At 38.2% G+C, this 14,688-nt stretch overlaps 1 protein-coding gene across 1 annotated transcript; it reads right to left on the reverse strand.

Moving 5' to 3' along the window:
• Positions 1-269: 269 nt before the first annotated feature.
• Positions 270-1,095, reverse strand: LOC145157970 (uncharacterized). The gene is made up of 2 exons (XM_079076938.1): positions 831-1,095; positions 270-706 (listed from the first exon to the last, which is right to left on the reverse strand). The coding sequence occupies exons 1-2, from the start codon at positions 1,093-1,095 to the stop codon at positions 270-272; spliced, it is 702 nt and encodes a 233-aa protein (XP_078933064.1).
• Between the last annotated feature and the right edge of the window lie 13,593 nt (positions 1,096-14,688).

A 14,688-nucleotide genomic window follows, 5' to 3' on the forward strand; every position in this document is an offset into this window, starting at 1 on the left:
TTTAAACACCGCATCGTTCCTCGCTCTCCAAACGCTCCACAGAACGCAAAAAAAATCGCTTTAAGAATTTGTCTTTTTCTGGGACAGTTCCCCCACGTGTCGGTATGGTTGAGAAAATTTGTGACATTAAGGTATCGCTGATGTTGGATCCTGCATCATTTAAAAATTCATTCCTGCACTGCAACAATATAATCACACCTGGCCAAAAGATGGTCGACAATTTCCATTTCCTTATGACACATAGGGCATAGAGGGTCCGGAACTTTAATTCATCTAACTGCAAGGGTATCAGCAACCGGGATCCTACCTAAAGAGGCACTCCATACGAAACATCTTACCTTCAACGAAATGCTTTTAGACCAGCATATCGAAAGACCCTTGTATGGGATTAGATTAACATCAATTAATCTCCTCATAACATTAACAGTGTATCCGCCATCAGTGGATTTAGTGAAGCAGAAACCAAAAGAATATGAGGGAAGATTTACCAACTCTCCTATACCATTGTACAACTGCAGTAATTCGGGTAGAGAAACTGTATCATTGGGCTCACGTTTCCAGTTCCAAGAGAAACCCTGAGCAGATAGTCGATCCTCCAATCTGCAGCATTTAACTGTGTCCCGACTGTATATGAGATGGAAAAGGAACTTGAAACGGGATAGGACCACGCCATTGGTCTTTCCAGAACATGATTTGAACATTGAAGCTAGGAATAAACTTAAAGATTTAAGAACGATCGATATTTAGAACCTCCAGACTTTTGACAGCTTTAGCTATATTACACCATACGCAATTGGGAGATTTACGGGCAATGTAATGAACGGGCTAACAGATGAGATTGTGCAACATCATAATTGTAGTCTTCCATAAGCTATCTCTATCATTAACCAGTCTCCACCACCATTTACTTAGCAAAGACAAATTTTGATCTTTAAGAGTACCAACCCCCAAGCTACCATCTTTTATAGGAGCGGTTACTCTAGACCAGTCGACCCAGTGAATTTTTGATTTCAGATCACCCCCACCCCAAAGAAACCGTAGGCTAATCTTTTCCAACAAATCTAGAACTCCTTGAGGTGCCTTGAATAACGACATGTAATATGTTAGGAGACTGTTAAGGACTGATTTGATTAGGGTAAGGCGCCCCCCGAAGGGTAGGCTGTTTGATAACCTTTTAGTAACTATTTACATGACATTTCTGAATCGACTAACATTTAACGTATTTGATACAGCCTGTGAACGAATCCTATGAATGGTTAAGGAACCATACATTTCCTAAAACATTAATAGGTTGGACTTATTCAACAATAAATATTCCATTTTTATCAAACATCCTATAAATTAAATTTCATTTAAGTATAAGGGCTTGTAATGTCAATCAAGAAAACTTACTTTTCTATGAAACACTTTTTCTGCTTTTGACAAAACACCACTACGATCGTAGATGCCAAAATTTGACCCAATTGTCTTTTGGACCAAATTGACTTCAGTATGTCCAAGCCAACAATTTTATTGTTTTTTAACAGAAAGAGATTATTATTAGAAAAAATAAAAAGGGCTATAAGCGAGAAGCTCAAGCCACATTACAACAATAAGTTTGATAAAGGGGACATACACCATAAAGATCATTCAAGCTTAGAACGATTGCACATATTTTAAATCCAGTTAAAGGTATTAATACTAATATCATCCGCCAAAAACATGAAAGCTCACCATTCAGATATGTAGATAATAGCATTCCTCTCCTTCCAAATCGTCCAAAGAGTCACGTATACAAGAGAAAGTTGTAGTTTACGACTTTTTTTACACCAAACACTCGAATTTAACATCTCCTATAACTCCTAATGTGAAGAAGGGTGCTTATCAAGAATGCAAGACCATTCTAACAGCCATTTCCATTGTCTCGAGGCAACATGACATAATAAAAAAGTGTGATATAGACAATCCTCATCAACACGACAGAATGGGGACACTACATAAACTCCACGACTCAATAAACTAGGGGTAAGAGGGATACAATTCCTTATCCATATCCACACAAAGCAGTTAACTTTTAACAGGATCCACCTCACCCATTTGAACGAAGGCGCATTGATATCAATGGAGGCACCGATGAGGAGTCTGAGATCTCTAACCGAGAAAGAAGTGTTGTCATCGTCTTTCCAAAACCACCTGTCACAACCATTAAAAAACTGAAAGTTAATTAAAATGTTGATAAGAAACGAGAGTTGATCAACTTCTCTTCATGACCTGATCTGTCGAGACCAACTCCGGTTCCACTTCAAATCGTTAACATCTTCCAAATTAACTCTATCTAGGACAAGACAAACCTTGTTTGACTCAACATCATATAAATTCAGACATAAATCATTCAAAGCGATGTCACCACACCAACAAACTTTCCAAAAGTATGTTTTATCCCCAATGCTGCGACGACCCCATTTTTACGACCATTTTTAAAAAAAATTATTTATGCTTATTTAAAACATAGATTATTTATAAATGTGGAATTTGGTCCTGTAAAAGTATTTCTGAAGAAATGATTTTCATTGATTTATAAAATCTTGGGGGTGTCATAACTAATACAAAACATAAGCATAAACAGGCCTTATATCTTCACCGGACCTCTTGGCGTTGGAGCTAGGTTTTGAAAATTTACCTTTTTGTTGGATTTTGAGGATCCTTCATGTCCACAAGAGATTTGGAAATTCGAATGGCTGCTTCCAAAGTAGTTGCTAATTTCACCGTTTGGCCGAAATATGTTGGTAGTCCAATAGCAAACTTTTCTACATTGGAGGGTTCAGTAGGAACCAGGTGAGAAACTAACTTCATTTTCTCAGTAAAGGCTGAAGCATACTCACTGACGCTCATGTCTCTTTTCTTCAGATTCTGGAATCCCTTGCTCAATTCTGAAAGGTGTTTTTCTAAGCAATATTCCCTCTTTAGTTGTACAAGGAAGTCTTCCCATGACATCTTCCATGCTTTTCCCTTCAACATAGTAATAACTAATCGTTTCCACCAACTTAACACACCAGTCTATAGTTGTCTAGCTGCGAAGATTGTCTTCCGTCTGTCGCTACAGTCACATCTCTCAAATTCTATCTCCATTTCATAAATCCAATCCATCACTGCCACTAGCATTGGCTTCCTGGAAAGGATTGGTGGTTGGGATTCCCTGAAGTCTTCATACTTGCATCCATCTCTATCAACCTCTTCTTCAGTATTACCCTTCTTACTCCTGAAGTCTTCATACCACATGGGTTAAGCCCAACATGAAGGACAATGGATCACAAGCCACATATATAAGAATGAATGATTTACATAATCAATCCCCATATATTTAATTAGTCTCTTTTGATCACAAAATTAATTCTAAATTAATTCTTGATCAATACTAATTAAATAATATGATTTCATATTAATATATTAGAACTTATAATATATTAATATAAATAATAAATAACCTTTTCTCACTTGTCTATCCAATTGTTCCGATGCCATGCAACCCAAATGGACCATGTTACTCTCGGCTCGAGTACATACCAATAATAGTTATGGGCTTAGACATCTAATCCAACATCAATAATCTGCATCTAGTTCACCTTGAAGAGCTTCTGGAGGTATAAAGTCTTGATCTTCCCATCTTATTCATTAGATCTAGTTAGGCTTTTCCATATTGTCCCTTTTGTTCGTCCTTGGACCTTCTCTTGAGAGTTGAGCAACTCCAGAGACTGAAATGGTTAGATCTGAGCTTTGTGAGCATGCTAGATGCATAAAGGTGCTAGCTTGAAGGTTATCTAGACTCCATGCATGAGTTTGAAGCTTTATATGAAGTCCTAATGTGAATAATGAAGTGCTTAAGTCCCATATTGTTGGATTAGGTGTCTAAGCCCATAACTATAATTGGTATGTACTTGACCCAAGAGTAGCATGGTCCATTTGGGTTGCATATCACCAGGACAATTTGATAGGATGGACTTTTGAGAAGAGGTTATTTATGATTTATTAATATATTATAAGTTCTAATATATTAATATGAAATCATATTATTTAATTAGTATTGATCAAAAATTAGTTTGGAATTAATTGTGTGGTCAAAAGAGACTAATTAAATATAAGGGGTTGATTTGGTAATCATTCATTCTTATGGTGTGGGCCAATGATCCATGATTCCTTAGGTTGGGCTAAACCCATGTGACAATCCATGGATGATCCATGGAGGTTTAAACCCATGGAGCCTAAGGAATATGTAAATTCATGCCCATTAGGGTTTACATGGTGGAACCCTAATCATGCCACACTATATAAGAAGTCCCTTAGCATCCAAAATAGGTGACTACATACACTAGTGTTCTTGGAGAGCATGGAGCCGATTTTGGTGCAAGTATATTATCTCAAAAGTCTTCCTTTGTCCAAGGTGTGTTGTGATTCCATTTGAGGTATTCACATTATTGGTGCTAAGTTCTTAAAGGTCCAAGGTTTCCAGCTACAACAAAAGGTATGTCATCTAACTAGAATTTTGTAGTAAAGATACTCCATTGTATGCTAGTTAGGATGATGCTTTGGAAAAACAAAGTTTGCATGTATATTAGAGAAAACATAGATCCAAAGCATCTAGGGTTGCATGTACACCATAAGAGTGTTAGAATGCTGAAAACCTAACAGTGGTATCAGAGCCTAGGGTTGTTTTCCAATATACTTGATGCTACTTGCTTTCAAAAGCTAAACAAAATCGATTTTCTGCTTTCTGGACAGTGGACTCGCCGAGTCCACTGGGGAACTCGCCGAGTCCCCTCACAAATCTGACCAACTCGCCAAGTCAGTTCATGCACTCGACGAGTTGGTGCTCCAGAATGCAGATTTTCGAGTTCTAAAGCTGGAATTGGACAAGGATCATTACACTAAACTGTTTTTGAACTTATAAACCCGTTTTTGATGTCGTAATGATCATGCTTATCCAATTTAAAAGATAATTGTCAAAGTTTCATGTTTTGTATTAGTTTATATGGTTAGGCTAATTACATGAAATTTGTTTGATATGAATTGTCTTGTTCTTATGAGTTTAATTTAGATCTTAGACAAACTTTTTGATTTTCTTGTTAGAATTTTTTGATCTAAATGGTTTTGATGAATTCCATAACTTGTCCTCAAGTTATGGAAAATGAAAAGTTTTTCTTTTAAAGAGATCATTAAAATCATAGGTTATGAACTTGAAGAGTCTTTTTCCCATAAATGGTTTTATGAACTCCATAACTTGTTCTCAAGTTAGGGAATGTCAAAAGTCTTTTCATAAAACCTATATTAAACTTATAAGTTATGGATTCGAAAAGTTTTGACAAGTTTCAAAACTTGCCCTCAAGTTTTGGAATTTGTAACGTTTCACTTTTTGAATACTTTAGTTCCAAACCCTAGATTTTTAAAAGTTAAAATTTTACCCTTATACTATTATAATATTATATGTTTAATATTTATATATATGTATAAGAGTAAAGTCAGTCTTACCGTTAGTAGGCCTCATTCACGAAGTCGGTCTATAAGGGGGTATAAGGTTACTGCCTATAAAATGGCAGTTTAATGGGTGTCCACTCTCACCCACCGCTTCCTTGACTGGTGGAGGGTCGTTAGCCGAACGGGTTTGACAGGACATTTAAATACTCATTAAAAGTATAATGAAATACCAAGTAACTAAACACTTATAAATTCCCAATCTTAGTTACTTAGGAAAAATGTGAATTTGGTGCTAACCCATGAAATTGCACTTTGCACCTTGTTAAGTCGTTAGTGGAGCGTGTGTGGTTAACCGGCACACTAATCTGGGACTAACAGTGCATGGCAAAAGGTAGCTTGATGTTAATCATAGATCAATGGAGTGTGTGTGGTTAACCGGCACATTGATTAGGTGGTTGTAACATTGGGTGTACCAAGCTAATTTGCATGGTTATTCACACCTTGTTTGTGATCCTCGGCATCCCAGTCACAAACTTGAAGGGCACAATCGAGATTCAAACATGCCATTGAAAATTTCAATGAATCTCAAAGGATCTAGGAGTTTCAATTCACTTAAAACCTAAAATTCTTTTTCGTTTTTCATGGTGGAAATTGGTAAATCGTCATTTACCTACCTTCAAATATTTTGCAATAGGATTACGGCATCCCTCTTTCGAATTGTAAAATATTGTGTTGGGTCCTAACCTTAATATTTCATTTGGGTGTTATATTAAGGACTAAAATCAACTAAACTTGAATTTCTCCCTCATAAATGTCTAAGTTCAGACAACTAAGGTCTTCCTGAATCTTTTGAAAAAAAAACTTTCTTTATAAAGATGATTTTCACAAGGCAATCAAGGTGAAAGATTAATCCCTTCTTTGTGCTTTAGTGGAACTTCACTTCATCCACCTCCTCCAATAATTCTCCCTAACCCACAAGTTCGAGGTCACTCAAAGACCTATTGACAGGAAGGAAAGTATGTGTGTGCTCACGTCTTGGAGATGAAGTTACATATTGACAAGCTGGGAGAGTTGGGTGTCGAAGTCTCAAGGAAGTTGGCTGTTGACTGGGTTCTTCAATCACTTCTGAAGTCATATAGCGGGTTCCCTAAGGACTACTATATGGGAAACCACGACATGACCCTTATTGATCTAACATATTTGCTTGCTGCTGCTGAATCAGCAATGATTTGGCGCATTGGTAAAGCAAATTTTACTGGAAGATCTACTCCCCAAACTTCCATGGGTATTGAAAATGGTAACATTGGAAGTCCAGAAAAGCATTCTCTTCCCAATGGAAAGGGATTGGCCATGGTCAAGTCATTTGACCGAATGGTAAAGAGAAATACTAAATCTGAGATTGTCCCATGTGTCATTCCCAAAGAGTGCATATGTTTCTATTGCCAAGGGAAGGGGCATTGGTTGCGAAGCTGCCATATTTACCTGAAAGATCACAAGGATGGTAAAGTCAAAAGTTTGACTCTGCTTCAGGTAAGTTCATTATCTAACTCTATTAAGTTCCTATTTGGAGATTCTTAATACATGATGTAATGTACACATTTTGATGTTTTGTAGAATCGAAGAAATGAAAGGAAGCTTAAAGGAAAAGCAAGCTGATTCTGATCATGAAGAGATGGATTGCGATCACATGGTTCGATGATCAGAATTTTGAGCTGCTACTTAAGAGTTATGATAGATTGCTTAGGAATAGATAACAACATAGTTTTTCATTTGTATTTGCATTGTAAGGACAAGTTTTCTGCACTTTTATGAATAAAGAATTTTTTATTTTTTTTATTTTTAAGTCTCCTTACAATGGCATTTGTGAAAATTGTTGTTTATATGTTTCCATTGATAGCAATATTGGAAAATGGATTTGATTCTTTCGTTTGTGGTAGAGTCAAAATTTACCAAATAAGGAAAGATTCTCATCACCCAAGTTTCAATTGGATAGAAACTCGGAATCATGCAACTTGTATTGTGTGATGAATGAGAACCTTCATCTTTGGGAAATTAAGACTAATTCCTTGTTCACATGTATATGTGACTCAAGTGAAGGACTAGGTGATCGGGTACACTTGGTTGTGTGCTGGTCAGGTCCACCACAGAGAACGATAAGACTATTCGTCATGATTTACTAAAGTTTAGTAAATATGCTTATGCTTACAAGTTTAAGTATAATTCTGAATCATTGGAAAAGTTTCAATGAATGGCAGAACGAATAAGAAGAATCAAATTAGGTAGAAATATAAAAGTTTCTCCAATCTGAAAGGAAAAGAGAGTACTTTAGTATCGTGTTTTATGATCATATTATTGATTATGGTCTAGAAGATGAGGCATACTTCGTTCCAAAAACAAGTCTTAGAGTCATACTCCAAGCTTGAGCCTTGAGTGACATGGTCTTAAGAAAGGTTTATAACACTCATCAAATATAGAGTAACATGTTTCTTACTCTTGTACATTTGAAATTGGTAAGTTGTGATGTTTTGGATAAAACAAATACCAACTAAGGCCAATTGTGTGAAGTGTTTGTCTTGATGAGAAACTGCACTAACTTTTGAATATTTGTTTGTCAAAGAATGTTCTTGACAAAGAGAAACTAATATGTCAAGAGGTCAGTGGCAGTCTTAAGGATCTTGACAAGTCTCAAGAACTAATCAAGAGTAAACCTATTGTTAAACACTAGTACACGACTTGAGGTTTGTAACCTATCGTGTTGACATATTCTTGTTTCGGTGCCCATTCTAGTTAAAGTTGACTATGCATGTGAGTTCTATGAGTTCTCAATTGTTTGCATAACAACTTGGAAGCAATGGTAGGCCTTTGTGATGCCAAGTGGAAAGAAATTAAGATTGAAAAAGTTCAATCCATATGAGTTTGGATTTGTCACTAACCTTGTCTTTTGATTATGGTTTGACAAATTCACATGGATAGGAACACATACACCGTAAAATCTAAGTGTCATAAGGTTTCTCTCCGATTCATGAAAATGATGGTGAGGAAACGCTTTCACTAAATAGATTTTAAGGAGATAGCAGTTGTGATATTTGCATTCTCAAATTTGATTATGATTACGGCATCCCTTTTCATAATTCGAATTGTGAGGAATGGAAAAAGTCTAAACATTTGAGACTTATTGCTATAAGTTCTTAAATTGTTTAGACACACATGTGAGCTATCTAAGGAAAGGTGTATGATTTTGAAAAGCCTAGATAAAGTCTTATCAAATCATATCGTATCAGAAATCTATACTTTGGTAATGAAAGTCAATAAGTATTGATTTCTAGAAGTCCAGTTGATTTCTGAGTACATGTCAAAGCTAGTGGGAGCATAAGTTTTATGCAAGCAAGATAATAATTATGATGCTAGTGGGAGCATAATTATTATGGAAAGTGTTGCAAGTTAGCAATGTTAATTATAGAAAACAAAAGTTCCAATTCGCAAAGTTGTGGGTTTGAAAAGTTGTTTTGCTATAATTAAGGGAGATGAATTTATACTTCATTTCAAAATCTAAAAGCTTAGATTGAGTTTTTAATCAAATTTAGTCAAATATATATTAATGTTATGTTGGAATGGTTTAACATAAGGAAATTCTATATATAGAAATGTTAATTACGTTCTCAAAATTTGATTATGATTACGGCATCCCTCTTCATAATTCGAATTACGAGAGCATGGAAAATAGAAATATTATAGCAAAAGACTGATCAACTATCATGTCTTTATGTAATACATCATGAATCATGTCCTATATGCTTCAGGTAGGATCGATTACATGTGCTATAATATTCATCCGTTCTAAATATTTTCCAAATGTCTAGGGCATTAAGAGGGAAAAAAAAGAGATAGAACCGGATATAACTAAAGTGGTTAAACAACTGTTAAAGGATAATCTAAGGTTCACCGATGATTGGTCACTTAAGGGCAGTTGGAAGTATAGTAATGGATGGACTATATCGACATTATTATAAATAGAAAGTATTCTATTAAAAATGAGTTGTCATATGACAAATATGGAATGTTTTCATATTGGGTGTTGGATATTAAGAATCTGTGGTTAGAAACTTTTATGCAAGAAGGATGTTCAAAGGAATGTACTTTGAATCTGAGACTTCATTTCCATGGAATCGTCTTGTAACAATCTCCAAAGGAATATTTTGCAATATCGTTGGTCAAGTCTCTGTGACTTTTGGTACCTAGACATTACAGAAGAATCATTGCATGATAGTTTAGAATCTAACATAGTGTGCATGCTTGGAGCATGGCATAACTATTGTTTAGACAAACATAGTATGCATGCTTGGAGCATGGCATAGCTATTGTTTTAATTCAAGTATTAAGTTGATTATTTGAAACATTATACAATGAATAATGAGTAATCAATATGACTCAAAAGTTTTTGGGCCATATAGGATTAGTATTATTATTGTGTTTCACTTTGCATGTTTTGACTTCCCGATTAACTAGGTTATTCAAACCATCCACAGTCGATCATACTTTGGAAGTAGGTATTGAGGCAAGACTGTCATGAATGGGTCTGTAGTTTGTCTAGGTGTTTTAGACATAGTTGCAGTGTTCATGAGTACTCCTGGAATAGGATACGAGTATTGGATTCAACCCACACTCATCTGAATCACTTCATGGATTTTATCATAAGTGATTGTGAGACGATAATATCTTATATTCTTGAAACGGAGACATGTGAGTTGTAGTTGCGAGTCGGTTGCACATTGACGTGTGTAAACACACCAGTAACTTGGTGTTTTAAAACATATCGTTGTGTGTGATTTGATGAGTAAGTACAAGCAAGCATTTGAGTCGTATTTTATCCATTCCTTTTACCCTTAGAGGGATAAAAGCGATATCTATGGACCCCTCGATGATTTAGTGATGACACCCGAAGTGCTTGGCCAAGCCTGGACTGATTTGATTTGTTCAATTAGTCGGTCATCATAAATCGGAAATCGGGAAACAACAGATGGAAAGAGAAAATGATTTTAAATTCGTGTCTCGGTCCATACGATATCTAGAATGGAGGAATATATGATCCCTTATCTAATGGATGCGTCATTGACTAGGTCAGAGTTCGACAGTGGCTTTTAAGAGCTACGATTGCTAGTCAGGTTGTGGAGTCGTACTTACAATAATAGTTATTAGAATTATCCAAGTAGGAGACTGTTGGATTAGGTGTCTAAGCTCATAACTATAATTGGTATGTCCTTGACCCGAGAGTAGCATGGTCCATTTGGGTTGCATATCACCAGGTCAATTTGATAGGATGGACTTTTGAGAAGAGGTTATTTATGACTTACTAATATATTATAAGTTCTAATATATTAATATGAAATCATATTATTTAATTAGTATTGATCAAGAATTAGTTTGGAATTAATTTTGTGGTCAAAAGAGACTAATTAAATATAAGGGGTTGATTTGGTAAATCATTCATTCTTATGGTGTGGGTCAATGATCCATGATTCCTTAGGTTGGGCTAAACCCATGTGACAATCCATGGATGATGCATGGAGGTTTAAACCCATGGAGCCTAAGGAATATGGAAAGTCATGCCCATTAGGGTTTACATGGTGGAACCCTAATCATGCCACACTATATAAGAAGTACCTTAGCATCCAAAATAGGTGACTACATACACTAGTGTTCTTGGAGAGCATGGAGCCGATTTTGGTGCAAGTATATTATCTCAAAAGTCTTCCTTTGTCCAAGGTGTGCTGTGATTCCATTTGAGGCATTCACATTATTAGTGCTAAGTTCTTAAAGGTCCAAGGTTTCCAGCTACAACAAAAGGTATGTCATCTAACTAGAACTTTGTAGTAAAGATACTCCATTGTATGCTAGTTAGGATGATGCTTTGGAAAAACAAAGTTTGCATGTATATTAGAGAAAACATAGCTCCAAAGAATCTAGTGTTGCATGTACACCATAGGAGTGTTAGAATGCTCAAAACCCAACACATATGGCATGCAAGGGCATAAAGTTGCCAACTTTATGCCCTAGGACGTCTTAATGAACTCAGATCTGATATTGGACGTTAGAACATCAAGTATTAAGCACTTAATGGAAGTAGATGCTTAATCTGCTTGTACGTTGGGCGTAATATAGCGTATGCAGCGCGTACAGTCCGGGGACGCTAAGCGTACTGAAGTGGTACGCTAGGCTTACGCACCCTAGTGGGTGTTGGGCTTTGTATGGGCTTGTAGATTCTTTGGGCCTTAGCCAGTGTTGGGCCTAGTCATATTTTGGGTTAGTGGTCCGATGAATCTGTTTTGGGCCCTGGTGGTTTTGGTTGGGCCTAATTGGGCCATGTGGCCCATCAATAGTTTTGGAAATGGACTTTGGCCCCAATAGCAAAGGAAGACTCTTGGGCCATTGTGAAAGGACTTGGGATTGGGTACTTGGGTTCTTTAATTAGATTATATTCAACCCAATCTTTGGGTTAATAGTATTATTGTTCAGCACAGGTGGTTTCAGACGGTTAGGAGAGTAGCTTTCGAGTTCAGCAGAAAGAGGTGAGTCTCCTCACCATACTAATGGGTCTAAGGCACCAAGGCCGGCCCATTATATGATATGTGGATTGTTAGATTGATTATGTGTTATGTTAATATGACATTTACATGGAAGACCCCGGGGGGTTCCCGTGGCAGTGGATTAAGGCCATGTGGGGGTTCCCATGGCATTTGGTGTAAGACCTTCGAGAGTTTCCATGGCATCCTAGTATGTTTGTATGTTCAGCTTGTATGATATTTCTTGGGTTAGTGAAGACCATGTGGGGGTTCCCATGGTAGCTAGTGAAGACCATGTGGGGGTTCCCATGGAAGTTAGTGAAGACCATGTGGGGGTTCCCATGGCAGGTAGACCATGTGGGGGTTCCCATGGCAGGTAGTTAAGACCACGTGGGTGTTCCAGTGGCACTACGTATAAGACATTGGAGGGTTTCCATGGCATCCCTATATGTTTGTATGTGTGGCTTATGTGGTTTATGTAGGTGTTATAGCTAATATGGATTATGTGATTATGTGGATTATGTGGGGTATGCTCTAGGGAACTCACTAAGCAGTAGCTTACAGTTTGTTGATTGTTTCTGGTACTTCAGAGCCTAAGGGAAAGGGCAAGGTTTGATGGCGCGGCATGTACTCTCCGACATTTTATTTGGGGACACTCTGATATTTTGAATAAAATGTTGATGTTATGGATTTTGAAAACAATTGTTATTGAGATTTCATATTTTGTGGGAATGTTTCGATTATTTAAAAATGAAAAAGTTATTTGGAAATTTGGGTTGTTACAAGTTGGTATCAGAGCCTTGGTTTGAGGGATTCGGGCACACTCTCGGGTGTGTCAGGACTCAAACTAAGGAAATGGTAAAATTGTTTTCAAAAAATCAAAAGTTAAAAGCTTCTTAAAATGTAAAAAGGGGAGAGTGCAATGCGCGTAATCGGCCGAGCTCAAGTAAGTGATTCCCCCAATATGTTATCCATTTTATACTGATATTTGGATTATGATAGTCGGATGGATTTTGCTATGTGTATGCTTTAAAAATTGTATACGGTTAGGATCTTATAGCCTTAGAATGATTGATTTGGCCTTATTTTTCTGTTCCTCGCCTGGTTGTGGTACTAGGGTAGAGTTTGTTATTAGAAAGTCTATTTGATCCAGTTTTGTGTATAATTTGCATGCATAGGGAAACCTGTTATGATTGATTTGAGTTCTGGTTTGATGGGATTGAGCAAATCTTAGGATAGCCTAGGATTTGAGTTATGCAGTAGCCCGTGAGATATGTTTTGTTCTGGGACGAATTAGAGTTATCAGGTAGAGATTTGGGGAAGGTACAGGTAAGTGTGGAAGGTAGTATTGGGCCCGTACTACTAAAAGCACAGGACATGTACCCGAACTAATGTTAGATCTGGAAGCTCTAAGGAGAACCGATGTGGGAGGATCTCCTTTTTGGATATCTTGATCATTCTGTCTTATGGTATTTCAGATCGGGATAGTGGTGACACGACATGGAGCAAGGGCATCAGGATCTGGATCTGGTTCGGGTGACGGTACCGAGCCCATTGATGAGAGGTTGCACGAGCTTATCGTAGCCGACGTTACAAGGGGAATCCTTGACGCTACCCCAGTGATTTTTGGGACAGTCATGGTATGGATGATGGAGATCATGGAGGAGCGGCTCAGGTCTTTCCGAGCCGAAATTGCTGCGGGCCAGGTCGGGGCCCGAACTCCCTTGTTCCGGGAATTCAAGGCGTGCTGAGCGTCTGAGTTCTTCGGGGTCAGGACCCCATAGCTATTTGACGCTGGGTGGCAGACATGGAGAATGACCAACACACGAGCTTTTACCTCGAGGCGGCAAAAGTGGGGTTTATCTCGTGTATGTTGAGGGACCGAGCCAGGGATTGGTGGGAGGAGGTGACTAGCCAGGTGGGATCAGTCAGTGTGGTGAGATGTCATGGGCGGAGTTTGTCAGGCGCTTTGATCTGGAGTTTTCACCATCTATTGAGTTGCAACGGTTAGTGAGGGAGTTCTAGGAGCTCCAACAGACCACCGAGACTATGGCGGAGATCACCGCCAAGTTTCGGGAACGAGCACTGTTGATCTCGGAGTATGTTGCGGATGAGGATATGAGGAGGAGGAGGTATCATTCCATGCTGAGGGATGATATTCGTGAGTTCGTGAGCTTTACAGGGTCCAAAACCCTGAATGAGATGGTGGATAAGGCCCGAGAGCGGGAAATGGAGTGGAGCTTCGCACCAAGCGGAAGCCAAAACAGGTTCAGACAGTTGTAGGTCAGGCTAAAAAGCCTAAGACCTTGGATTCTTCTGGTAGGGGCTGGCAGGGCCGTGGCTGGTGTGCCAAATGTGGGAGATCGCATGGTGGGGTTTGTCGGGTGTCGGGCCCGGTGTGTTATATGTGTGGTCAGCCGGGCCACATGAGCAGGGATTGCCCCAAGAAGGGCTTGATTTGTTTCCACTGTAACTAGACTGGCCATAAAATGGCCGATTGTCCAAGGTTTCAGGGAGGAGGAGGAGCGGTGGCGGCGCCTACGCCCGCCACAATGAGGATCACTGATGGCCGCCATGCTAAGGCGGATTCTCCTGCGGTGAAGAGCCGCACATTTCAGTTGACTACCACGGAGGCTCGGGCAGCGCCAGACGTCGTGGATGGTATATATTTTATTTTCCT

The sequence above is a fragment of the Lactuca virosa genome, chromosome 2 (assembly GCF_052849685.1).
Source record: "Lactuca virosa cultivar CGN04683 chromosome 2, Lactuca_virosa_CGN04683_v6, whole genome shotgun sequence".
NCBI classification, from domain to species: Eukaryota; Viridiplantae; Streptophyta; class Magnoliopsida; order Asterales; family Asteraceae; genus Lactuca; species Lactuca virosa.

Bases quoted from the DNA above. Each gene is read 5' to 3' on its own strand.
- LOC145157970 (XM_079076938.1), bottom strand. From the start codon at position 1,095: ATGTCGTTATTCAAGGCACCTCAAGGAGTTCTAGATTTGTTGGAAAAG. The intron at 707-830 runs GTTAGCCCGTTC...GTTTATTCCTAG, and splicing joins GATGTTGCACAATCTCATCT to CTTCAATGTTCAAATCATGT.